Genomic DNA, 26,944 nt, shown 5'->3' with positions numbered 1-26,944 from the left:
ATTTAGCGACTGAACTGAACTGACTGAATCTTGGGTGAGCTTTTTCACATCTTAGCTAGAACCACTGCGGCAATTCAGCTTGCTCCAAGTGGCTCAACCTCTGAGAGAGTAGAAACGTGCAAGGCCTCTTAGAACCTGTGTCTGTGACTTGTACATTGCACCTCTGCCACACTGTTGGTCAGCTCAGCCATCGAAGGAGCCCATGTTCAAGAAGGAGGAGAAACAGACCCTCCCTTTGGACAAGTGAAGTTGTCAACTCACGTTCCAAAGCATGTGGCTATAGGGAGGACATCTGTTGGTGCCATTTATGTAAACACGTCGATTACTGAATCTTTTTCTCCTTAGGTATCACATGGTTAGAAAGCACCAAGCTCTGAAGGGTCTTACATTGGTTCTAGACATCAGGAGTGTCTGTGTGCACACAGGTGGGAGGGTACGCCAACCTGCATGCCAACAGTTTGCTTCGACTGTCTTAGGCTTTACCAGTCATGGCCTGGAGTACATCACTGAGGGGGACGTGCAAAAGCATTCAAGAAATTACTCAAGGCATTCAGAAAACATCCCAAAGAAGGCATCACAGTCACCTGGCAGATGCTCTTTCTATGCGTGTGTGCATGCTCAGTCACTTTAGTCATGTCTGAGTCTGTGTGCCCCTGTGCACTGTAGCCTGCCAGGCTCCTCTGTCCCTGGGACTCTCCAGGCAAGAATACTGGGGTGGGTCACCATGCCCTCCTCCAGGGGATCTTCCCGACCCAGGGATTGAACCTGCATCTCCTGCTCTGCAGGTGGATTTTTCACCACTAAGCCACAAGGGAGGCCCTTCTGTTTCTACACTGCCCTGAAATTCTAGTCGGGCTCTGGTTGCCAAGGAGATGCTATTATTTCAAAATAAGGGACAACTCCATGCCAGTGCTAAAGACCCATGGAAAATGGTTTCCATCTCCTTTTCCAAATGAATAAATACAAGTTCTTTAGCCTGACCGTTCAGACCCTGCACAGTGTGACCAAATTACAGCTTCCAAATCCATCTTCTAATGTGGATCCTGCACATGCACACTCCACACTGCAGTGGACTCTTGGCCCTCTGTCCTCCCTTCTAAAGGTGTAGCTCCTCCATCACTGCAAATCCAAATCTTGGCAATTCTACCAGCACCTGTTTCAACACTGGCTGCTTGAAAAACCATCACTATTAACAGCTAACAAAAATGCATGATTCTCCCAAGTAAATGGCAACCCACTGGGGTATTCTTGCCTGGAGAATCCCAGGGACAGGGGAGCCTGGTGGGTCAGTCCATGGGGTTGCAAGTTGGACATGACTTAGTGACTCACTCACACACACATCTCTTTATTTGGCATAGAGGGAAAAGACGAATGGTTAAAGCCAGACAAATCTGAGGATAGTTGTACCGTCCATTTGTTTGGCCTCAGACAAGTTGCTTCATTTTGCTCCACGTCTATTTTCATCTCTCTAAAATGGGGAAGATACCCACTTTCAAGGGGATTAGGATAAAATAATGTATTTAAAGTTCTTAATGTTTAGATAGGATACATGATAACTTGATAAATGATGGCTCTTTTTATACCACATTACAAGTTATTATCTTCTTCTTTCCTATGTTGTCTCATGTTGCCTCTCTTACCCACACTTCCCCCCCTTTTAACGACAAGGGCCATATCTTCCTTCTTATTCCTGTTATCCACATGTATAGATGAACCATAAGATCTGGTGATTTGTTCATGGCTAAATAGTTTGCTGTGGTGGAGCTGAGATTTGAATTTATTCTAGGACCTGCCACCTAAACCCCTGCACTGCATTGCCTTATCTTGGTATGGACGTCTGGGAAGCAAACCCTGAGATTAAAGTTGATTTGAGCTTGAGGGGCAGGAGTGGAGGACAGGGGGAGTAAAGTAGGAAAAGGAGGAAAGAGTGGACTGGTACTCAGTTCCACCAGGTTCTCTGAGTCTCTGAACTGAGATCCAGCAGATGGAAAGAAGCAAACAGTCACCCCTGGTCTTCAGTTAATCACTGCGCAGGGGTTGACTGCTAACTCCTTACCCTTGTGGTTGAATGCGATCAGCATGGAGGTGCCGGAGAAGACTCTTGAGAGTCCCTTGGCTCTTGAGAGTCCCTTGGAAACCAAGGAGATCAAACCAGTCACTCCCAAAGGAAATCAACCCTGAATATTCACTGGAAGGACTGATGCCAAAGCTGAAGCTCCAGCACTTTGGCCACCTGATGGTAAGATTCGGCTCCTTGGAAAAGACTGTGATGCTGGGAAAGATTGAGGGCAGGAAGAGAAGGGGATGACAGAGGATGAGATGGTTGGATGGCATCACCGACTCAATGGACATGGGTTTGACAAGCTCCAGGAGATAGTGAAGGACAGGGAAGCCTGGAGTGCTGTAGTCCACGGGGTCACAAGAGTCGAACATGACTGAGAATCTGAATGACAACAACAAGGTCCTTCTGGTACCCTGGCACAAGAACTCAGAGCAGCCCCAGGGCAGGAAGCCAGACCTAAGAGGTGCTTTCCCACTGTCTCTGGGAAAACCTGGCCCCAGCCTGTGTGAAGCTGGTGGCCACAGCATGGGGCAGGAGGGGGTTAGCAATGGGCCACAGCCATGGTGAAATGGTTGGTGTGTGAAGTGGCTGGTGTGTCTGAAGCAGTTGGCACTAATGCCTCAGCAAATAAAGGAAATAGTCAATGGGTGGTAAAAGTGTAAGTAGGAGTCTTCCTGAGTTTTATGTTGATATGAGGATGAAGGGTTCGTTTATGTTTATTTTAGAAGGAGGCTAGTGCAAGAGGGATTATTAAGCATTCTTGTCTCAGATCCCTTTAAAGAATTCTATCAGTTCAGTTCAGTTCAGTCGCTCAGTTGTGTCCGACTCTTTGCGACCCCATGAATCGCAGCACGCCAGGCCTCCCTGTCCATCACCAACTCCCGGAGTTCACTCAGATTCACGTCCATCGAGTCAGTGATGCCATCCAGCCATCTCCTCCTCTGTCGTCCCCTTCTTGTCCTGCCGCCAACCCCTCCCAGCATCAAAGTCTTTTCCAATGAGTCAACTCTTCGCATGAGGTGGCCAAAGTACTGGAGCTTCAGCTTTAGCATCATTCCTTCCAAAGAAATCCCAGGGCTAGTCTCCTTCAGAATGGACTGGTTGGATCTCCTTGCAGTCCAAGGGACTCTCAAGAGTCTTCTCCAACACTACACTTCAAAAGCATCAATTCTTCGGCGCTCTGCCTTCTTCACAGTCCAACTCTCACATCCATACATGACCACAGGAAAAACCATAGTCTTGACTAGACGGACCTTAGTCGGCAAAGTAATGTCTCTGCTTTTGAATATGCTATCTAGGTTGGTCATAACTTTTCTTTCAAGGAGTAAGTGTCTTTTAATTTCATGGCTGCAGTCACCACCTGCAGTGATTTTGGAGCCCCCCAAAGTAAAGTCTGACACTGTTTCCACTGTTTCCCCATCTATTTGCCATAAAGTGATGGGACCAGATGCCATGATCTTCGTTTTCTGAATGTTGAGCTTTAAGCCAACTTTTTCACTCTCCTCTATAGGTGAAATGAAATAAAAGTGTTCTATGGAAGGGTGTGGACTCACCTGTGTTTTGAAACATGTCAAGTATGTGAGATTATGGGAGAAGAGACATTTTTCTGAGACCGACCTCCTTTTCAATTCACAGAAAATTACCTGAGTTAGAAACTATGGCTTTGGATTGGTAACTTCCACCACATAGAAAGGTCCTAAAAAAAAAAAAAAAAGGCAATACAGTTTTAAACTTTTCTGGGTCTTTAAGAAAAGAGTCAGTTGTTCTTTGCAACTGCATGAACTGTAGCTCACAAGTCTTCTCTGTCCATGGAATTCTCCAGGCAAGAATCCTGGAGTGGTAGTCATTCCCTTCTCCAGGGGATCGTCTTGACCCAGGGATCGCAGCTGGGTCTCCTACACTGCAGGTAGATTCTTTACCATCTGAGCCCCCAGGGAAGCCCAAGTCTTCTTCAGGATCAGGCTTATTGTCTCTTGGGAAAAACTTCCAAACTTTAAACTGACAGGTGAACCTCCCCCCTAAGATATCATGTTTTAAATCAAAAGGCTTATTCACGACTGGAGGGAGGGGGGGGGGAATAAAATCTATTTTTTTAAATTAAAAAAAAGTTGCAAGTTAGCCAGAAAAGTAAATTATCTAAACTTTTGTTTGGGAGCTTGAACTATTCTTTAATTTTTCAAGAAGGATGTCATGTTGCAAGCATAGTCATTTATATCATTAACCAAGAAACTTAGGCTGGATTAAGGTAGTGAAGTTCAGTGTAAAAGTGGTGTCAGAAAGACGGAATTCAGATCCTCACTGTGCTGATTCTAAGGCACCAACTCTTGGGCAAAGCTCTCAAGACTGTTTCTTCTTGTGTAAAATATTGTCAGTTCTTTACAAAGTTATTATGAGGATTTAATGAGACCGTATATGTGAGACCAAGTACACACATAAGGGGTTTCATTTCACTTTTAAAAATGGCCAAAGTTATTAATCAGTTCCTAGGGAACTAGGGTCAAAAAGCTGGATCTTGAATTGAGGAAGAAGTGGAAGTTTAGCTGTTGACTGAGTGTGGTCTGACGTGCCCTGTCCTTTATCTCCCTTGCTACTACTGCTGCTCTTTGCTCGCCAAGTCATGTCTGACTCTTTGTGACCCCATGGACGGTAGCCCACCAGTCTCCTCTGTCCATGGGATTTCCCAGGCAAGAATACTGGAGTGGGTTGCCATTTCCTTCTCTGTTATCTCCCCTAGAGGTCACATGTTATTGAAAACCACAGACTCTAATCAGCAAGAAGCTGGTTTCTGCTGATCTCCCAGTACAGCTGAGGGCTTCCCAGGTGACACTAGTGGTAAAGAATCCACTTGCCAATGCAGGAGCAGCAGAAGATGCGGGTTCCATCCTGGGTCAGGAAAATCCCCTAGAGGAGGGCACAGCCACCCACCTCAGTCTTCTTGCCCAGAGAATCCTGTGGATGGAGAAGCCTGGTGGGCTACAGCCTATGGGGTCACAAAGAGCTGGACACGGCTGAAACAACTTAGCACGCATGTGTGCAGTATAGCTGGACATATGGCACAAAGGGAGAGTTCTTGCCTTTGCTATGAGTTTTTGTGTAATTAGTGAGCTAAGAGAAATAGAAAGTTAAGGCTCTCCTTGGAATACCTTGCACAAAATACTTTGCACATCCCCTCTAGCTTTCCCAAAGACTACCTTACATTTCTACTTGACAGTCTCACTATCACCTCATTACACATGTATACTCACCCCTGCCTCCCAAAGTCTCCTTCCTAACTCTTTATTTCAATTAGCAACAGCAATATTCTCTGGGTTTTCTCAGGCATTCAATCAGACTCATCACTGTACTGCTTATTTCAAATCCCTTCTTACACATCACCCAATCTCAAGCAACTATCTCAAGAAGGCAGTTATCTCCCTCAGATTGTGGTACAAAAATCATGGATCCTAGAAATCAAGTTACTTAAGACCACAAAGCTTAAGTGAAAAAGAATAAGCTTTGAATTCAAGCTCTAACCCCAGGTTCAATGCCCCTTTCCCCATTTTACCTTACTATTTTTGGTTAATAAGAGATAATAGTGAAATTAATTTTCCTATTGCTGAGATCACAATGGACAGTTTCAAAGGTAATAATAACTCTATTTTGCACAATTTACACTATTCCATTAATGCAATATTAAGTGGTTATAATAAATGTCATAAGAAAACTGTGGGTCAGGAAGAAATAAGAGGGAAAATGACTCTTACAACAATGCTGATGAATGCATATCCAATAATTAACAAAACCTACACAAGAATGCTTCTTGAATATTCAATTAAATATATATATAAAAGTAAACAGTCAGTGTTCAGTTTTGCCAATTTTATTGAACCAATAAAATTCCTACTAATAACAATGAAATAAATTTCTGCAAGTATAAATGTGATACAGTTTAACAAAACCCATTGTTCTGTACCTATAAATAGATTTTCAAAATGTCATAAAAAGTGCAGTTATGAATTGTTAACATGTTAATACACAGTTGCTTTATTTCAAATGTGTTTGCCTTGACTCACCAACGGTTCCTTCTGTAGCTGTTCAAATAATATTACCCATCCCTCCAAAAAAAAAAAAAAAAGAGGCATTAAAGCACTAGAATATTACACATAAACTGATCCATTGAGGTCAGCTTTAGTCAGAATTGTAAAATCAGCAACATTAAGAAAAATAAAACCTAGTTATACATACAAAAAGCTTTCATGGGTTCTATACTCTTCTTAACTGCTGACTCATGTGGAGGGCATAATATTTGAAAAGGCTTATATGGTTAACTAACTTAGACTACATCTACAGCAGGGTCTGATTTGCCAGAACAAGTTTAAAGTGGCTGTTTATCAAGTTTGCTGTCTTCAGAATTGAAGCTATAAATGTAAGATCGCCATTTGACACTGAAAATTGTGTGAATCCTAAATTGCATCAATGATCTATTTGATAAAAGCTTATTCTAATTGAAAACCTTATATAGTAAGAGACTGATAGATATATAGCAGTCTTAAAGATCACGTCATCCGCCTCACATTAGTCCAAAGTCACGTGCTTCGTAAAAAAGAAAAAAATTACAGTAACAAAGCACAGGACTACAAAGGCAAAACATCACAGCTTCTGATTACATGGAATAAAAAGTACCAAGGAACGCAAAAAGATAATTCTGTATTAATACTGATGAATTAAAGAACTATAACAGACATTTCACAGCATGCTACATATATCACTCACAACTTAAGGATAAAATGATGTCTAAAATTGAAAGATAAGAAGTTGGCAATCTGATTTCATGTGCAATTCAGCTACAAAGTCTTAATATATACATTCATGATGTAGCTGCCCTGCAAAATCAGGTTCTTTTTTAAAAAGAGAGATTTCAAGTTCAAATCCTATTTCATAAGCTAAAGGATACATCCAGTTCTTCCATGACCAGGAAAGTTATTTTCAGGGTTGAAGGAGCTAATCCAAGCAGCAAGGCCATGTTCCACGCTGACCTGACAGGGTTCTGTGTAACCTTGCTCCAACTGTGCATGTGGCTGTGAGTATTCTATCAGCATGGAGAAGACGCCAAACTGGCTTGCGGTTTGCTTTCTGTGTCTATCTTATCTGATTGAAAAGAGTAGATGTGAAAGAGAAAAGAGGAAGGGGAAAAAAATGGCATTTTCTTTCCAGGGAAGATATATGGATGTAAAGGGAATATCTGCACTAGGCATAGAGTTAGGATGACTTCCCTTGGTGAACAAGGGTAGCATTTAACGCTTTCCCTTTATTTTAGAGAATCAGTGAAATTCAGGAAGGAGAAAACAAGTCTTAACGTTACAAAGGAAATTTCTTGGGTACCCAACTGATGAATTTCCTTGATCCTACTTTTTGATCCTTCCTTATCAGATTTGGGAATCAGTCGACAACTTGTAAAGATTGATTAACTTAAGAAGGAGATGGATAATCAGTTTCACTCAGTAGGTGTCATAATGCATAAACTTAAGCTAATCAGGATTGATAAACAATACTTTAGCATTAAAGACTAGAGAATCTCTCTCCTTTTGATTTTTTTATGAAGTTAAACTGAGGAATGCAAGAAAATAGACTGCTTTAGCAAATTTATATACCCAAAATTACATTTATCATAGTTAGACTTACTAACATTTGATGTTGTACTATGAGCTGTAAAATAGGGTGTTTGTTTTAATGGCCATTCTGTAGTATGAATTTCATTACTTCAAAGATTTCCACAAGCATTGAAAAGAATCAGGTATTCATCTCCTCACCCCACCCCCCACCCTCATATTCCTTCTTTTTCAATTCTAGACCTCACGGTGGTGCACTCATAATTAATTTAAAGCTAGAAGGAACATTTTATAACATAGGATTTAAGAAAAACTATTCCTTCAGGCTCTATTTATTCAAGTCTCATTTCTTAACTAGGCATATATTCATTCCTGGGCCCTTAAAGGTATTTACTGGACTCTTTTCGAGTTGGGGTGTTCACAAATGGGTGTGGAAGGCAGCCGGATACCACCACAGATCATAATATTTTAATGTGTTCTTTCCAACAGGGTGGGGTTTGTCTTCAGGTCAGACAACTGTCTACAGATGAACACGCCCCGTTAGAAATCCGACAGCGTTCATCTATGGACTGCGCTAAGCAGGCACCAGCCAGACCGGAAGCGCTGTGGCTTCTTCCCCTTCCGTGCGCTCCCTGTTCCTGGATGATACTGCCTGGATATCCTGGAAGTATGCCAGGGGAATAAGGACTATGAAGGAAGTGCATTCCCTTTTCATCTCACAGCTCATTTTCCCCAGCGAGAAACAGGGTAGGAACAGGGGCTACAAGCTTAGTCTAATGAGGGAAGCTTGATCAAACCCTTAGGTAGCCAATTTTGTGGTATTTTATCTATATTATAAATCCAGTGGGCTTCTGTGATCCAATGGGACCACCTAAACGCCGTTTATCATATGTCCTTCTATTGGAAATATGTTTCAAGGCCTAAATGACACCCATAAAACAGATGTCAGAAACACCACCCATGTCTATGCCAGAAATTCCCTGTTCCACTGATTGGTTACAGATTAGTCTGGACTGCTGGAGTTCTTCACTTTACATTCAAATAACGTGGACTAATGCAGGTATTTACTACCTAATATAGATCCAGGTTAGGATGGCATGTCAATCACTTTAAAATCCTGCTAAATGCTAAATTCTGCATGGTAGAAATAGTTTGATTTCTTATCATGTATAAATATAAAGATTCATACTTTGATAGAAGGCAAAACTCTTCTATGATTTATTTAAAATATGGAAGTAGTACTTCTGAACAACAGAGAGTGAATCCATGAAAATGGTTGGATACTCTGAGTTTATAGGCTCTTTGGGGATGAGGTAGAGGAGAGCAAGATATTCTGGCAGCCGGGAGAGGGCAGAACAGTATGGGATGGATGCGATCACACGTGGTGCTACATAATTTCCGGTAGGGGATCAAGGGCAAAGGTGAGCCAAAATATACCTAGATGATTGAAGGATTTCAAGGGAGTTGGGACAAGTTGTATTCCTCATGAATGGAGAAAAAGTAACTGGGAAAAGTAAATGCTGGTGATGATCAGCAGGTGGCTGGTGATGTCTGGTTTGTGAACAGGCGTTCACACCAAGATGGGCCGAGGGGAGGGGAGGAGAGTGAGCATGGTTGAGGCTGAGGCACTTGCGAGGAAGAGCAAGCAGGCAGGAAAGGGTGGGCTGAATGCAGGCAGGAGCTCCCGCAACAGGAAGGGTTCCTTTAGACCGGGTGTGTGATGCTGAGGGCAGCCATGCTAGTAGAGTCATGGTTCATGCGTTCTTTGAAAACTCTCCCTTCCTCACAGGGCTCTGTCTCCACAGGTGGCTCTACCTCTGCGGTCCATTTCACTCCAGCTGTTTCTGTTCTAGGTCTCACCCGAGCAGACACTACTGATGAAGCCAAATTAGCAGGGAAGTAAGTTCCACATGGAGGGGGCACAGAAGTTCTGTTGACTGAGATGGATACATTCATGTTACAGTACTGTTTTAAGGAAAGACTAATTTGATTCTCAGTCTTCAGATGGATATAATCGGGAAACAGAGTTTATGATGATGGCCACCTAGAATAGGTTCTGACTATGAAATTAGGTAACTTAAAACTCAGTCTGAATAGAGGAGCCACATATCTTTCAGCTTCCTGTTAAATTATACTATTAGCAAATTTCATATACTATTTATATAACATTATAGTTGCATAAATTTTCACTCCATGCAAGACCGTCTATTTGCATAAAATAAGAAAAAGTCCCCCTATATAAAGAGTTTAAGGTCTTGCTTTCCAGAGGAATGATTTAGAATTGTCTTTAAAATGCAACATTAAACAAAAATGAAAACCTCATTTTACTAGCACAGTGCAAAAAATTTTCATAACATGCACTGAAATTTATTTTTTTCCCTGATGAACTGCCCTTAGAGTTTAAAAGAATCTTACCACCATATAGGCATGTACTCTGCACAAAAATGGTGAACTATATTTAAAGTACACATTTTTAACTGCTGGTTGATAATTTCATTTTGCTCTAGCATAAAAATTTAAGATTTTGGATTTAAAAACTCTGTAAGGTGGGAAAAAAGTTGCTCAGGAATAATGTTAACTAGGTTTTAGAAGCATTTGAAATCTTTAAGGGACTTTATAGCACAATTAAAATAGGGGCTCTGGTTCAAATATGATTTTGATATAGAGCTGACATTGAGAGTGCTATTCTAAGACAGTCTTGTGTTGTTATTATTTGGGTTTAAAGCTATAATTACAAGCCAAGACCATGCCCCAGATTTCACATTAGCCATCTTTTACTTAAAAGGTACCCCAAATGGGACAAAGGTTCTTCCTGAGACTGAGACAATATCCTTAGCTCAAAAAGGTGAAGAAAGTTACAAGTTGTCCCATCTCAAAAGCCTGCTTTCCTCTAATTATCACGAGTCCATCTGAGGAAGCTGAATCCGAAGGATTTAAGGAGGCACCTGTCTGGCCACTCCCACAGTCAAGGGACTGGGCTCACCATTTAGTTTCAGAGAGAGGAGTATTTGGATTTTCTTAAGGTGATCTGAGAAAACTGAGCATTCTAACTCTAGCGGGAAAACTCGAAATTCCTAAGTAAACAGAGAACCATTTCAAGCATATACATCAATGGATTATTAGACTAATTGGAAAATAATAAGCAACGGAGTTAGAGACTTCACATTCACATGTGCTTTTTGTTTTTTTCACGTACATGTGCACATCTCAGTTTGGCACAATGTGAGCCCAAGGGGTAGGTTAGCAGATCGTATAGTCACATCATGACACCAATTGAACCAGAGAGCTCTTTTAAAAAATATCACATTTTAATATAAAAAGCTATACTATAAATTACTACACAGTAAATTCAATACTCTGAAAAAATACCACCCTGGAAAACCGCATCAGAATTTCAAGTTTGCAGTAGCTGAAGTTCACAGCAAACTCACTGTACAAACGGTATTCACAACCTAGAAGGCTGTGCAGGCTGCATCTTGGCAGGTGCTTTGGCACCTCCAAAGTCAATTTTTCTAGGCTGATTCAGTGAGGTTCATAAATATCTTGTTTTATTTTTATTTATAGTTCCAAGTCAACTGATTTTCCTGATTAGTGATAAGATACATCTATGCTAAGCTAAAAAGAAACTTTGCTAGGAAAGAGATCTAGTAAAGGCACTAATAATATTCCCATAACCCAAACTTCAACTACTTACATTTCTGGGGCAGGGAATGCAAAAACAAAAACTAAGTGGCCATTTTAGTTACTTAAACCTTGTTTCCCCTTTTGGTTTAAAGCTCTTATGATGTTCTATGAGAATTTTTCCTCCTTTTCAATATATAAATTATTTTTCAACCTCTAATACAGGTCACCTGCACAAAAACAAAGGGAAATTAGCTGAAAGAATTCTAGTTAAAACAACCAAATGTCAAGAGTAAAGGGTATCCTCAACTTGAAAGTTCTAAAATTAGGGAAGTCAAATGGACATGCACTTGTCATTCGTATTTTGCCATTCCCCTAAATACTTTCTTTGTAGTTAGTACCTATCTATATAATGTGATATGGAATAACATCAACATATGGTGTATGCAATAAATGAAACAGACTCGATCTGGCATGAGTTCTTTGAATAATCTTTTTAAATAAACCACCCTGTCTTTAGAAGTATTAGCAGTTTTTTTCCTCACATGGAAGATTTCAAACAAGATCCTGGAATCTAAAAATGCAGAACTACCTTATATTCATAGGTGTACAGTCATCTTTCTGTTTTCTTACCTAGAACAAAGCCTAACAGAAAGCAACCTAATGGATTGTACCAGAAAAGAATGATAAATGGAAGGGGAAAATGATTGACGAGAACACTAGCCCACAATTCTTTCATGAGAGGAAAGAAAAAGTTAAGTCCTAGATTACAAGTCTAAAATGCAATCTTTGTGGGAATGCTAACGGAAAAATTTAACTATCCTCTTTACTGTGAAAAAATGGATTTTTTAAAAAAAATTAGCATGTTTGTGTAAAATTCAAGTCACCCTTAGTTAACTAAAAAGTGTTTAAGCAGTGCAGTTGTGTCCTACCAGATAGCTGTGAGCATCTCTTTAGGCACTTTACTGGTTCATTAACATAATACAAATTAAAGCTATAAATGTACAGCGTTGTGCTCTGTGAAGATAGTCTAATCAAGCAACATGAACCAATGCAAAAATGTGACTTTGGGGATGCTTTTTCCTCCCGTAAGACTTGAGATCTTTTTTAAACCAGTTGTCCAAAGAGATTGTTCTGGGAATGGGGATGCTTTGGCATTGTGAAAGGAACATTGTTCAACCCCAGGAAGGCAAAAGCCTTGTGCAATAAAGAACTCTGAACTAAATTTCTTTATAGCTCTGTGGTAAAAGGGCACTTCTGCAGTGACATACATAATAGGGCGAAAGTTTGTTGAGTCTCTCTCTCTCTCTCTCTCTTTTTTTTTTACATATTGCACTCTTGTGTTGTTGTTCAATCACATTAATGCATAGAAACACAATTTTTACCTTTGAATAATCAACTGTTTAACCTATCGTAAGAAAAACCATGGAAAGTAAGTTCTAGAAGCCTAACAGGAAAAAAAATATAGGCATATTAACCTTCCTCTGCTTACTGTAACATAGAAAACACTATGAGAAAAGAAAAATGTGCAAAGAAAATTTTTGGTCAGTTTTGTGTGGGTACATGTTTATATGTGCCAACTAAATGAACTGTAAGCAGTCCTGTGAGCACTGATTACTCTGATGACTGAGAATTACTGTCAGTGATAGAAAGGAGTATGCATAATTCCACCTTGAATATATACATCTGATATGGAAAACAGAAGCTTCTGTTTCAGAAGAGAAAGAAACTAGCTGAATTTGGCATTTCAGTAGCATGCTATAGAATTCATCATGATCAATTTCACATTAAATTATGGACAATGGCTGTATCACATTTCATGTTATCGCCAATAGCAGTAAAAAAAAAAAAAAAAACAAATAAAAAAAATAAACAGTGCCTGACAAATAAACTCCTGGAGACACAGATGCGTGTCCTGTGAGCAGCTTAGTTCAACAGCACATGCTTCTCCTCCACCAGGTGTAGGACACAACCTTAAAATTCTAGAATAGCCAGAGGAGGTCATTCATTGCTGAATTCTGATATCTGGAAAATAATTGCTCGAGTAGATTGTAAGCGCTTTTCCTTATTAAAAAAAAAAAAAAAAAGGAAAGAACAAAAATACACATACAAACCCCAAAGCACTGAAGTTAAGCATTAACAAACCAGGTTCATGATTTATGATCAGTATCCAAAAACCCAACTACAAACAATGCCAAGTAGTGCTCCTCGGTATTATTTTTGCAATTGTTAGTCATGTTAAGCATCAAGGAAAAGAAAACACATCATTGCACATTACAGCCGCCCCCAAAAAACGGCTAAAATTTTGACACTAGAGAATTGAATAATGTTTGATGCTACATCACAAACAGCTTCTGATGTATATCCTATGTGAAAAGGTCTTTACACATATATGATATCTTCCCTGGGTGATGCTTCAGGTCAAATGCCGAGTTATGGCACGAAGAGCATAGAGAAGCTCAGCTTGCATCCGTGCTTCCATTAGAAGTAAGTTGACATGAACCTAGAAATCAAAGTGTTACCAATTTAGTGACCATTATAAACAACTGAAAAAACTTTAATTTATTTCATATATCAGACATTCACAAATGTATTATCACATTAGGTATTATAATTTTACCAGTTTTATAGACACACATACAAACACACATGCCTGTGTATGTTTATGCGTGCACATGATGTAATACTCATAAGAAAACTGTTTATTAAAAACATGTGAGCAGTAAAAATGACCCCCTAGAATCTTAAAAAGCCCAGTAATTTTCTTAGGATAGCTGTAAAGCCAGACAATCCTTTGGGGTATAAAACAAAAATAATTTTTGCAAATTACGGTTCTCCTACAAAAAAATACTTTCTTCCAGATATAAAATTTTATATGGCTGAAAATCAGCCTGTACTTATTCCTTGGAAAGTTCTTAAAAACATGTTTTACTATTTACAGGCATACCTCATTTTATTGAACTTCTGCTTTAACGCAACACGTAGACACTGCTTTTCTTTCTTTTTTCACAAACTGAAGGTTTGCGGCAACCCTGCATTGAGCAAGTCTATTGGCGTCATTTTTCCAACAGCATTTGCTCACTTCTTTGTCACATCTGGTAATTCTCACAACATTTCAAACCCTCCACCACAAAAAAGATTATGACACTGAAGGCTCAAATGATGGTTAGCATTTTTTTTAATCAATAAACTATTTTTTTTATTAAGGTACACATACTGGTTTGTTTTTAAAGACAGGATGCTATTATACACTTAACAGGCTACAATGTATTATAAAGGCAACTTTTACATGCACTGGGAAACCAAAAATTCATGTGGCTTGTTTTATTGTGATATTGACTTTGCTGCAGTGGTCTAGAACCAAACCCAGAATATCTTTGAAGTATGCCTGTACATGGGAGAAACCAAGGTAAAAATCTGAAGCTTAAAGCAATCTGAAATTAGTATCTGGTAGTTTACTGAGTGGTGGCTAAATTTTGGTTATGTGTTTTGTCCAATGTGGTGTGTAAAGTAAAAGTTTAGCACTGGGCTTTGAAGTATTGGATCTGACCCTGATGCTGGGAGATTGAGGGCAAGAGGAGAAGGGGGTGACAGAAGATGAGATGGTCAGATGGCATCACTGACTCAAAGGACATGAATGTGAGCAAACTCTGGGAGATAGTGAAGGACAGGGAAGCCTGGAGTGCCGCAGTCCATGGGGTCGAAAAGAGTCAGACATGACTGAGGGACTGAACAACAACAACTCAGACATGTTTAGCTTGCCTAGAGTCTCTCATATACAGCTGTGAACAAGCACCTGGGGGAATTTTTGAGGGAGATTCATCTCATCTGACAGGTTAAAATAAGCACCCACATATCTTCAAAAGCTTTTACAAGGAAGTATGATATATTTAAATTATTTTGATATCTTTCTACAGGTTAGATATGTCATTGGATCTATTCTCTTGATGAGTAAGGAGAATTTCTAGATACCACTGAGCAAAGGGAGAAACTGTAATGCAAACTGATAAGCAGAGCATACAGCTTTGTCAAGGAGAGATGCTGGAGGTAACTGGGTGTTTATCTGATGTGTGATTGGCTCTAAGACTTCAAGAAAGACTGCTAGGGATCACGGTCATAACACTCTCTATCAAAGTCATATAGTTAATTAGTTAATATTAGGACTCTAAAAAGGTTTTCTTACTCTCAAGCTTAGGAACTGTGGTATAAATGGAAGATTCTTGTATTTAAAGGTCAATAGACTCATGATTTAAGGTCATACTTATACTATACCATTATATTGGTCATTTATTAGGTCTTAAATAATGTTTCCTATGTATTGATATTTCAATCCAAAAAATTCTTCATATAATAATATACTTGGCTCAAAGGTCTGAATTATATTGTCAAATCACTAAATTACCAAATTGGAATGAGAACTATTGTTCTGATAGGTTAACTGTAAAATGGCTAGAGTGAAAAAAATCTCTAAATGGATATGCCTTCTGGGCCAAGATCCAATTTTCAGATCCAATCTTTCAAAGGCCAATGCTAAGCTTTTACTTTATACACCACACTGGGCAAAACACATAACCAAAATTTAGTTACCATTCAATAAATTTTGGTTATATGTTTTGTCCAATGTGGTGTTTTAAAACATTGTAAAAAAACCCCCCAAAAACTGATGGCCAAATGATGCCACGTCCAACTTCTGTGATGGTGCTGATTTATTACTATTTTCACATTTAATTTTTCATAATCATTACTCCTTACATGGAATATATGTCTATGTTAAGTCATGAAACACACCTTTTCTGAGTGTTTGAACTGACGCCAGTAACTATCATACATGCGCTTGGTAGTCCTCTCAGGATAGCAGGTCACTGTCTTAATGTAAACCTTCAGGCTTCGTTCAAGTAATTGATTAACTTCTCCATAATCATAGTCATCATACCTAGAAGCAATATGATAACAAGCTTTAGAATGGCAGAATCAAAATTTCTGATTTCTAAAGTTATACCAAGACACAATAATTATCTAGTAATTAAATGCCAAAAGCTCATTCATTAACTCCTTTAAATAATAAATAGTTGAGTGCCTACTATAAGCCATGTAGTTTCCATGTACTCCTTTAGGCACTGATGAAGCACAAATGAACAAAACAGACAAAAAGCCCTAGTCTCATGGAATTTGAATTCTATTGGAGAAAAAAGAAAAATGAAAAAGAACACCATATAATACATCGACAGTGACAACTGCTGTGGTGATAAAATACAGCTGGGGGCTGGGAGGAGAGTTGTGATTTTAGATAGAATGGGCAGGAAGGCTTCTCTAAGAGACTGACATCTAAGCTAATACTGGGAGGAGGAGAAGGAGCCAGTGTAAAACCCTAAGGGTCTTAGTGAACGTGAAAGTCGCTCAGTCATGTCCGCCTCTTTGTGGCCCCATAAAACCATAGCCTGCCAGGCTCCTCTGTCCCTGGAATTCTCAAGGCAAGAATACTGGAGTGTGTAGTCATTCCCTTTCTCCAGGGGATCTTCCCAACCCAGGGATCAAACCCGGGTCTCCTGCTTGGCAGGCAGTCTTTACTGTCTGAGACACCAGGGAAGCCCCTAGTGTCTCAAGGAAGAGGGAATAATCAATTATGTCTGACGCTACTGAGTAGGCAAAGAAGATATCACGGAGAACTGGTCGAGGCAAGGAGCTATGGAGAGGTGAAGGGCAACCTCAGAAGGAATAGTTTTGTAGTTTTGCTGCTATGCAGGAGTAAAAGCCTGACACTGCAGTCGGTTCACAAGAGAATAGGGGATAAGAAAATGGTGACAGTAGGTATACAAAATGTTTTCAAAGGGATCTGCTGTGCATGAGAGCAGAAGTGTGAGGCAACAGTCAGAGGGAAATTAAGGATGAAGAAAGGATTTTTTTTGCGATGAGAGAAATAAAGGCATGTTTACATATTGATGGGAAAGATCCAATTAAGACAGTAAAGCTAATTATGCCAGAGAGAGAAGGGAGAATTGCTAGAAGAGGGATCTTTAGATGAGAGGAGATGGGATTCTGTGTCCTAGTGCATAGGAGTTTAATAGTTCATTCATAAGATGAGAGAATAACAGCGTAAACGGGCACAGAAATAGCTATGAGAGTAAACATAGCGGTGGGAGCTTGTGGGCTTTTTCTGTATTTTCAGTTTATTTTTAACCCAAACATAATACTTAGTTAAAAGCAAAAAACAACTCAGGGATTTTACATAAGCTTTATTTAGTAGCACCCAGCAGAGAAATATCACCAATTTATTGCCTTAAATATAATATTATTTTGAATATTAATTTATAACATGTATTGAATTAAAACCTATTTGAATTAAAATCTATTAGTGTTTATTTTCTTAATTAGCTTGGTATATTAAGTTTTAAAATGTGATGATTCTTTCTAGAATAGTAAATGGGTAAATAGTGGAGCTACTATTTACCATCATAATGGTATCTTTTAGGTAGAATATTTCACATTAGCTGACTTTTCCAGGAAATTTGGGATTTTTTTTAAGTCAAAGTTTTAGAAACCACTTTGCTTAACAAATAGAATTCTAATTCCATTCCATAAGGGCTTTGTGATACTATATCAGAAAGGATACAGTACAGAGTCAATTGAATATATTCATAACTGGAGATTTTCTCTTTTGGCAGAACTATCTCCATAGATGTCTTCAAAACCCAGCTCAAAAAGGATGTTCTCCAAGAAGAGCTTTCCTGATTAGACCATTCAGTCTTATTCACTCCTTCACTTTCAGTCCTTTCAATTCTAACTTTCTAAATTTAGGTGCCACTAATTTATTCTGACTTATAATTTCATTTCAGTATTCTTACATGAGCTTATGTAAGTTTTATGAAGGCAGACTCTTAGTTTCATTTATGCCCAAATTATACCATACCTTCAAAAACCAACCAACCAACCAACCAGCACTTGCTATAGTTATCTAGCAGGATATCATGGGCTTCTCCTGTGGCTCAGCAGTAAAGAATCTGTCTGCAATGCAGGAGATACAGGAGAAATGGGTTTGATCCCTGGGTCAGGAAGATTCCTTGGATGAGGGCATGGCATCCCACTCCAATATTCTTGCCTGGAGAATCCCATGGACAGAGGAGCCTGGAAACCTGTAGTCCATGGGGTCGCACGCAGGCAGACATTACTGGAGCAACTGAGTACGTCTGCACAATGGCATATCATATATACTTCTGAAAGGTTCAGTTCTTCCAGGAGGGATTCTCAAATGGAGAGTTTTTCTACTGTCCCCAATGATTACTTATGTTTTTTTCCCTCCTTAGTAAAATTTTACTACTGTATTTATATGTGCATATTAAGACTTTTAAATGAAGAAAAATGCTCTTCTATAAAATAGAATTAATTTTTTATAGTCAGGAGTCCACATGTAATTTTCTCCCCAGAAGTATATACTCTTAAACAGGAAAAAGGTAAGACTCCTGTCAGAATTTTCATTTAGAAACATGTACAACTGTCTCTATATGGCTTTCCAGGTGGCGCTAGTAGTAAAGAACCTGCCTGCCAATGCAGGAGACATTAGACACACGGGTTTAATCCCTGGGTTGGGAAGATCCCCAGGAAAAGGGAATGGCAACCCACTCCAGTATTCTTGCCAGGAGAATCCCATGGACAGAGGAGCCTTGGGGTCTCAAAGAGTTGGACACGATTGAAACAACTTAGCATACACATACAACTGTCTCTATGACAACCATACCTGATTCCAAACATACAGTGAACGTAGTTAAATAAAGCTCTGCGCAGCATGGTTGTGTCAACATCCTCATGGGTGGCCATAGTGTTATAGGTGAGATTGTAGACCATGCGGAACTTCTCGTCAAGAAGATGTCCAATATCAGAATAAAGTCTGTTCACCAGGGAGAACCCGTGATTTTCCCAGGTATAGTCCTAAAAGAATAAAATGTATCACAAAATGGTCACTCTCCATTTAAAGTCTATGTTTTTGCGAAGTATAACCACCGAAGCAAGTGGAGATATTTCAGTCTGTAATCCTTTCATGGATTCTAAGTCTGTCACTTTACCAAGATTGCTATACCAACACTTCAGTTTATAGACAGGAGGACCGTGCTGTTTCCTCACTGGGTCCAGGATGAGGCACACTGGTGATAAACTCTGGCTACTTCCTGTGGTCATGTACTATGCAAACTATGCCCTCATCTGGAAGAACCCCAGAAGGCCCTGGAATAGTCCTACATGACTAAACCTACTCAGTGACACGGATGGCTAGCAGATCATGAAACAAGCACAGAGGAGTCTGTCTTTGATCTTGCCTGCACTGTCTTTATGAACCACATCACTACTGTGGTTCTTATCTAGGGATGGGGAACAGGTGGCCCTTCAGCCCATAATTATAGACATATGGCCTTTCTATAAAAATGCCTTCTTATTATAAATGTGAACATGTCACTCAGTTTCTTGCCTGCTTCTCTCCAAAACATGAACATGATACTACTACCATGCAATAATGCAAGTAACCACATAAAGCAGTTTCCTTTTGCCTTCTTGAGGTTGGAGGTAGAGGGGATGATGAAATAATAATCCCATCAACTGGGACATCGAATTAGACAAGGCTAAAAAGTAGGTTAAAAAAGATATTTATAGATTCTATCAAAATGATCAATTAGTTTCTTTGGGAGTCAACTTATTAAACATTTCACAGTTAAAATGACAGTATCCCTTCTCCAATTTCTCTGAATTAAAGGCGTCTCATACCTGAGCTCGGAATGTTGGCAAATGTTCCTCCCCTCGTCTGGCAAAGTCTTCATATCCAAAACCAGGGTCTTCAATATATCGGGAGACATCAGATGTTATAATCATGTCATCCTCAAAATCTAAGGACAATAAGAACAATCTGGTATTAAGGAAACTGTACAGAGTTAGAACAATGAATTAACTGCATTTTCTTCCAATTTTTCACTATAGCTTTTCCAAGGATTTCCACAGTGATAATATTGACTATATGCCTTCCATTCACATAAAATACCTTTTGCTCAAGTTTTGAATATAATTTCATTACTAAATACTGGCAACTGTAACATTTAGCTGTAGCAAAAAAGATCTTCATGACCCAGAAAATCATGATGGTGTGATCACTCATCTAGAGCCAGACATCCTGAAATGTGCAGTCAAGTGGACCTTAGAAAGCATCACTACGAACAAAGCTAGTGGACGTGATGGAATTCCAATTGAGCTGTTTCAAATCCTGAAAATGATGCTGTGAAACTGCTGCACTCAATATGCCAGCAAATTTGGAAAACTCAGCAGTGGCCACAGGACTGGAAAAGGTCAGTTTTCATTCCAATTCCAAAGAAACGCAATGCCAAAGAATGCTCAAATGCACTCATCTCACAATTGCACAATTGCACTCATCTCACATGCTAGTAAAGTAATGCTCAAAATTTTCCAAGCCAGGCTTCAGCAATTCATGAACTGTGAACTTCCAGATGTTCAAGCTGGTTTTAGAAAAAGCAGAGGAACCAGAGATCAAATTGCCAACATCCGCTGGATCATGGAAAAAGCAAGAGAGTTCCAGTAAAACATCTATTTCTGCTTTATTGACTATGCCAAAGCCTTTGACTCTGTGGATCACAATAAACTGTGGAAAATTCTGAGAGATGGGAATACCAGACCATCTGACCTGCCTCTTGAGAAACCTGTATGCAGGTCAGGAAGCAACAGTTAGAACTGGACATGGAACAACAGACTGGTTCCAAATAGGAAAAGGAGTACGTCTACGCTGTATATTGTCACCCTGCTTATTTAACTTATATGCAGAGTACATCATGAGAAACACTGGGCTGGAAGAAGCACAAGCTGGAATCAAGATTGCTGGGAGAAATATCAATAACCTCAGATATGCAGATGACACGACCCTTATGGCAGAAAGTGAAGAAGAACTAAAAAGCCTCTTGATGAAAGTGAAAGAGGAGAGTGAAAAAGTTGGCTTAAAGCTCAACATTCAGAAAACGAAGATCATGGCATCTGGTCTCATCACTTCATGGCAAATAGAGGGGAAACAGTGGAAACAGTGTCAGACTTTATTTTTGGGGGCTCCAAAATCACTGCAGGTGGTGACTGCAGCCATGAAATTAAAAGATGCTTACTCCTTGGAAGAAAAGTTACGATCAACTTAGATAGCATTTTGAAAAGCGGAGACATTACTTTACCAACAAAGGTCTGTCTAGTCAAGGCTATGGCTTTTCCAGTGGTCATGTATGGATGCGAGAGTTGGCCTGTGAAGAAAGCTGAGTGCCGAAAAATTGATGCTTTTGAACTGTGGTGTTGGAGAAGACTCTTGAGAGTCCCTTGGACTGCAAGGAGATCCAATCAGTCCATTCTGAAGGAGATCAGCCCTGGAATTTTTTGGGAAGGAATGATGCTAAAGCTGAAGCTCCAGTACTTTGGCCACCTCATGCGAAGAGTTGACTCATTGGAAAATCTCACTGGGTGGGATTGGGGGCAGGAGGAGAAGGGGACGACAGAGGATGAGATGGCTGGATGGCATTACTGACTCAATGGACGTGAGTCTGAGTGAACTGCGGGAGTTGGTGATGGACAGGGAGGCCTGGCGTGCTCCAATTCATGGGGTTGCAAAGAGTCAGACATGTCTGAGTGACTGAACTGAACTGAACTGATTCAGGAAAAAATTGACTAAATTAAAATATCTAAATATTAGTTTAGCCAAAAAGTTCACTTGGAATTTTCTGTAAGATGTTACAGAAAAATGTAAATAACTTTTTGAACTTTTTGGCTGACCCTATACAAACATTTTTTTTCCTAAATTGACCTTAAGAAGTTAATTTTTTTAAAAAAAGGAGTTAAATTAATATTCTGACAAATCTAAAACTCTAATTTTAATTCTATTTAAACAAATATTTCAAACTCTGGACCGAAAGGAAATAGTACTTTGCATATTATCCACATTGTTCTGCTCCTAGGAGATGGATACAAATAAAATACAGAAAATACTATGTTACAGTAACGGAACATCATTCTAATTTGAAAAGCAAAAAACTAATAAATGCTAGTCAACTCTGTTACCAAGCTATAGAATAGTACCCTTGTAGAAAACTTCAAACGTTTTCTTCAAAAGACTTGAAAAACTATTCTTAGAACCTCTAAATGGAATCTGAAATGCTTTATCATACTGATCAAACCAAGAAACTTGTTATAGGGAAAAATAAGTTTCTATTTCCATTTTAAAACACAGTAAGTCTACGAAAATAACTCAGCCACACAGTGAGTCATTTTTCTTTTATCTTCGTGTGACCAGCAAATTTCGTACTGGGAATGGTGAAGAGTAAAGAATGAAACAATTTATTTCCTAATTTATAAATGATGTAGCCTCTTGTTAAAATCAGAATATAACTTTCCACCAAGGTCTAAGACTTGCTGGTCAAAATTCACTTTAGAAGGCAAAAGTCCTTGCTCAAGCATCCAAGAAGGGAAAGACTGACATTCTAAAATATACTTTCAACAATAAGAAAAGGGCTTCCCCAGCAGCTCAGTGGTGAAGAATCTGCCTGCCAATGAAGGAGGTACAGGTTCGATCCCCAGTCTAAGAGGATCACACACGACATGGAGCAACTGAGCCTGTGTCTCAACTACTGAGCCTGTGCTCGAAAGACTGAGTGCTGTAGTTACTAACGCCCGTGCGCCCAGAGCCCCTGTTCTACCACAAGAAAAGCCACAGAAATGAAGTCTGAGCACTGCAACTAGAGAGTAGCACCACTACAATAGCCAGGACATGGAAGCAACCTAGATGTCCATCAACAGACGCTTAGGCAAAGAAGCTGTAGTATGTACATACAATGGAATATTACTCAGCCATAAAGGAACGAATTTGAGTCAGTGATAGTGAGATAGATGAATCTTTAAAAAATTTTAAAAAGAGAGTAGCCCCCACTCACCACAGCTAGAGAAAAAGCCTGTGCAGCAATGAAGACCCAGTACAGTCAAAAATAAATAAACAAAAATTAAAAGAAATAAAACATTTATGTCCTTCAAGCTCTAGTTGTCTTAGAGAAGCTTTAACAAATCAATGTCTAGGGAATTTCCTGGTGGTCCATTGGTTAGGACTCTGAGCTTCCACTGCAGGGCACCTGAGTTCAATCCCTGGTTAGGGAACTAAGATCTTGCAAGCTGCCCAGCATGGCCAAAAAAAAGATAAATAAATAAATAAATACTGTCTGTGCCATCTTTCACTGCCATTCAGCTCCTAACATTTCAATTTCCACTGCAACTTTTTATTTCTCTGTGAACTATTTGGAAGTATACTGTTTCATTTCTAAACATTTGAGAAACTTTTAGTTATTCCGTACTGATTTCTAGCTTACTTCTGTTATACTCAAAAGTTATACCTTGTAAAGTTTAAATCTCTTAAAATTTGCTGATATTTGCTTTATTAACAGTATATGGTTGATATTAGTAAATTTTCTATGTGCACTTGAAAATAATGGTATAGGTCGCAGTTTGGGATATAGTGTTTTATTTATGTCAGGTAAAGTATGCTAAATAAGTTTACTCTCTTTTTCTGGATTTTGTGTCTACTTACTTTTAGTTATAAAGAGATGTATATTAGAATTTTTCACCCCATGTAACCCCATGGACTGTAGCTGCCAGGCTCCTCTGTCCATGGGATTTCCCAGGCAAGAATATTGGAGTGGGTGGCCATTTCCTTCTCCAGGGGATCTTCCTAATCCAGGAAAAGAACTTCCATCTCTTGCATTGCAGGTGGGTTCTTTACCACTGAGCCACCAAGCAAACCCAAGTTTTTCACACTTACAAAAATTCATGTCTAAAAGTAAATGCATACTACTTTAATACAATGTTTGCATTTTAAAATATTGGCTTCCCTAGAAGGTTTACCCTGTGCTCATTACTTTCCTTTGTCCCACTTGTTTTCTCTGGATGATTTTTTAAAAACAACTCTTGATTTTAACTCCCAAACATATACTGATAACTTCCAAAACTTTATTTTGGGCTTAAAACCCTCTCCTGTTCAACCCTCGCTTTCCAAATGTGCAGATCAGGAGCATGGGCATTACGTGAAGCCATGACTGAAACGTAGCTTCTCAGGTCCTGGCACAGACAGACTGAACACAAAAATATGCATTTCAACAAGATTCCTCAGTGATTCACATGCATATTAAAGTCTGAGGGGCACTTGTAGCTGTTTCCAGACTGGAGGTTTTATAGACATTACAACTCAACATGTCGCAAATATGGCTGGCTACATGATCTTTAAGGCTGGAAAGGTCATCATGATAAGGCCTCTATCTACCTAGTCAGCTTCCTGTTCACAATACCTACCTTATGTGTCACATCCTAACGACGCAGAACCAATTGCTCCTGCACCCACCATCCTGTTTCCTCACCACTGTGTGCTGGCTCAGGCAGGTGTGCTATTTACCAACTCCCCACCCTCTAGCCACTGCCTGACTCTAAGGTTTAGCTCAGAGCCAAGCGGCTAGGGGAGGTCTCTCCCTAGGACCACTTCTGTCCACATCCCTCCCTCTCCATCACTTCACATTCTGCTTCATATTTCATTTCTTTCTCTCCCACTAGCAATGAGAGCCTGCAGAGGGCAGCAATCATGTCTCATTTAGCCTGGAAACATTAGTGCCTACCACTCTGCTGAGACTATGTGGAGTACAATAAATGTCTATAGTATGAACAGCAAAGCAATAACCAAAATGCTTCTTTATATTTGGGATTTCCTGCTGGTCAGAAGTTCTGAGAAATCATTATTAAATATACTCAATTTGGTAGATAAAATCTTTCATAAAAGAAATCACTGGGGAAATGATAAAAGAGGGATCTTGCTCTTCCTGGTAAAATTTCTGAAAGCTATTGGTCAGTGTCATATTTAATATTAACAAACCAGTCATGGCCAAATCAATTACCCTCAGGATTTATGAGTCTGACTAACCTTACGACTAGTCATTTTGAAGCCCTCTTTTAAACCTACGGAGCTCTACTTTAAAAATAAATGTTATGTCGATTGATGACTTGGAAGGGTTTAAGCTTTCAAAGTCTGCTGACTCCATGCTATTTTAATAACATGTACTATGTGGTGTTTAATATCTTTTTAAGTTGTAATTGAAAAGTTCCCCTCCTATTTCAAAGTCTCTCAGAGTATTAGGAAAAGAAATGTACTTTAAAGCAAAGAAGCCTTTTGATACAGAAAAGCCTAACTTTTAATACAGGATGAATTCCTCCAAATTCAACCTAAGAAAATGACCTAAATAATACATTTTTATATAATTCCAAAGGTTTCTGCAAAGAAATCCAAATGCAAGTGCAATGTAACTTTAGTGTAACTTTAGAAATAATCTGGAAAAAAGCAGCATTGTGAGAACAATTCTCCCACATACTCCACACCCACGAAAAAGGAAGAGATATTTCTTACAAATTACATCTATTGAAACAGGATTTTACTTATCATTTAAAAAATCACACAAGTAGGATGGATTAAATACTCTTATCTAACTTTATAAGCAGCTGGTCTGCTCTGAATAATACTTTATCCAGGATAAGAGCATGAACTACATACACAGCTGAAGTACCTCTCAGTTGGATCTGAAATATATTCAAAGATGCAGCAACACAAGAGGGGAAGCAATAGCATCAGCATCAGGTAGAGGAGAACTAAATAAAAGGAACACGATAGAGGAATCATTCCATCACCCATATGGAAAATACTGAAGGTGGTCTGAGGCGGTCAGTCTGGGTTCTAAGAACAACAGGGATCTTCCCGACCCAGGGATGGAACCCGGGTCTTCTGCATTGCAGGCAGATTCTTTATCATCTGAGCTACCAGGGAAGTCAAAGGCAAAGAGAAAAGGCAAAGATAGTGAAATAGAAAAAGCACCTGAATGAGGAAATGAATGAAAAGTATCTCCAGAGACCACAAAAAGACTTTCTTTCTTCTCCTTCTCAAAGCGAGTGGTCATTTCTTCCTGAGATGCCTCTTCATCTTCCCTTTCTTCTTGAAGCCTTTTCATTCTTTCCATTAAGGCCTCTAGCTCACTTAGAGAATCGACAATCTGGAGCCAGAGAAGATAATATTGGGTGTTATTAATATTAAAAGTTGTTCCAGTAAATGTCTCCATCTCCTAATATCATCTTATATGTACAGTGGCACTAGCATAGTCATTAATTTCCTAAGTGGGCTTCCATTAACTCCAAAGAAAATCATATGGCAAAATCAAACATTTTCAGAGGTATGGTGTTTCTGCTTCAGCTATAAACACAGAAAGTTTATAAGAATGGATTTATTTAATCCAGAATTCTACTGGGTTGGCCAAAAAGTTCATTCAGGTTTTCCCATAACAGCTTTCAGAAAAATGCAAACAAACTTTTTGGCCAACCCAATACAACAGAATTTGATATATATTAGATTATATTATCACTTGTTTCTAAAACTGGGGCAGTCTTACAAGCCTTATGATTTGTAATTGCTTTAAGAGCCTCCTTAAGACAATTCAGAACTTCAGCAACAGGTTAAATTTTTAGCGTAATAAAAGATTATACAAAATATTTTAAGCATATAATATCCTATTTAATCAGATAATTTCTCTAGATGTTTTTAATGTAGCAAGTTTAAAGGCAAAGTAGTAGACAAAAACAGTTAAGA

General features: G+C 39.1%; 1 protein-coding gene across 4 annotated transcripts in view; it reads right to left on the bottom strand.

Annotated features, from left to right (window-relative positions):
• Positions 1 to 13,687: 13,687 nt before the first annotated feature.
• Positions 13,688 to 26,944, bottom strand: part of SESN3 (sestrin 3) — a 74,818-nt gene continuing 61,561 nt past the window's right edge. For 2 of the 4 annotated variants that reach the window (XM_068988809.1, XM_068988810.1), the window contains 5 exons: positions 26,180 to 26,354; positions 20,020 to 20,138; positions 19,004 to 19,194; positions 16,060 to 16,204; positions 13,688 to 13,774 (listed from right to left, as the gene is read on the bottom strand). In XM_068988809.1, the coding sequence (XP_068844910.1) occupies positions 13,688 to 13,774; positions 16,060 to 16,204; positions 19,004 to 19,194; positions 20,020 to 20,138; positions 26,180 to 26,354 (717 nt within the window). Of the gene's footprint in view, positions 13,775 to 16,059; positions 16,205 to 19,003; positions 19,195 to 20,019; positions 20,139 to 21,928; positions 21,938 to 22,508; positions 22,522 to 26,179; positions 26,355 to 26,944 lie in introns of all 4 variants that reach the window. The other 2 variants (XM_068988812.1, XM_068988811.1) reach the window with 2 other exon arrangements.

The sequence above is a fragment of the Capricornis sumatraensis genome, chromosome 16 (genome assembly GCF_032405125.1).
Source record: "Capricornis sumatraensis isolate serow.1 chromosome 16, serow.2, whole genome shotgun sequence".
NCBI classification, from domain to species: Eukaryota; Metazoa; Chordata; class Mammalia; order Artiodactyla; family Bovidae; genus Capricornis; species Capricornis sumatraensis.
Note: the sequence above shows the minus strand (reverse complement) of the source record. Positions and strands in the feature narration are given on the sequence as shown.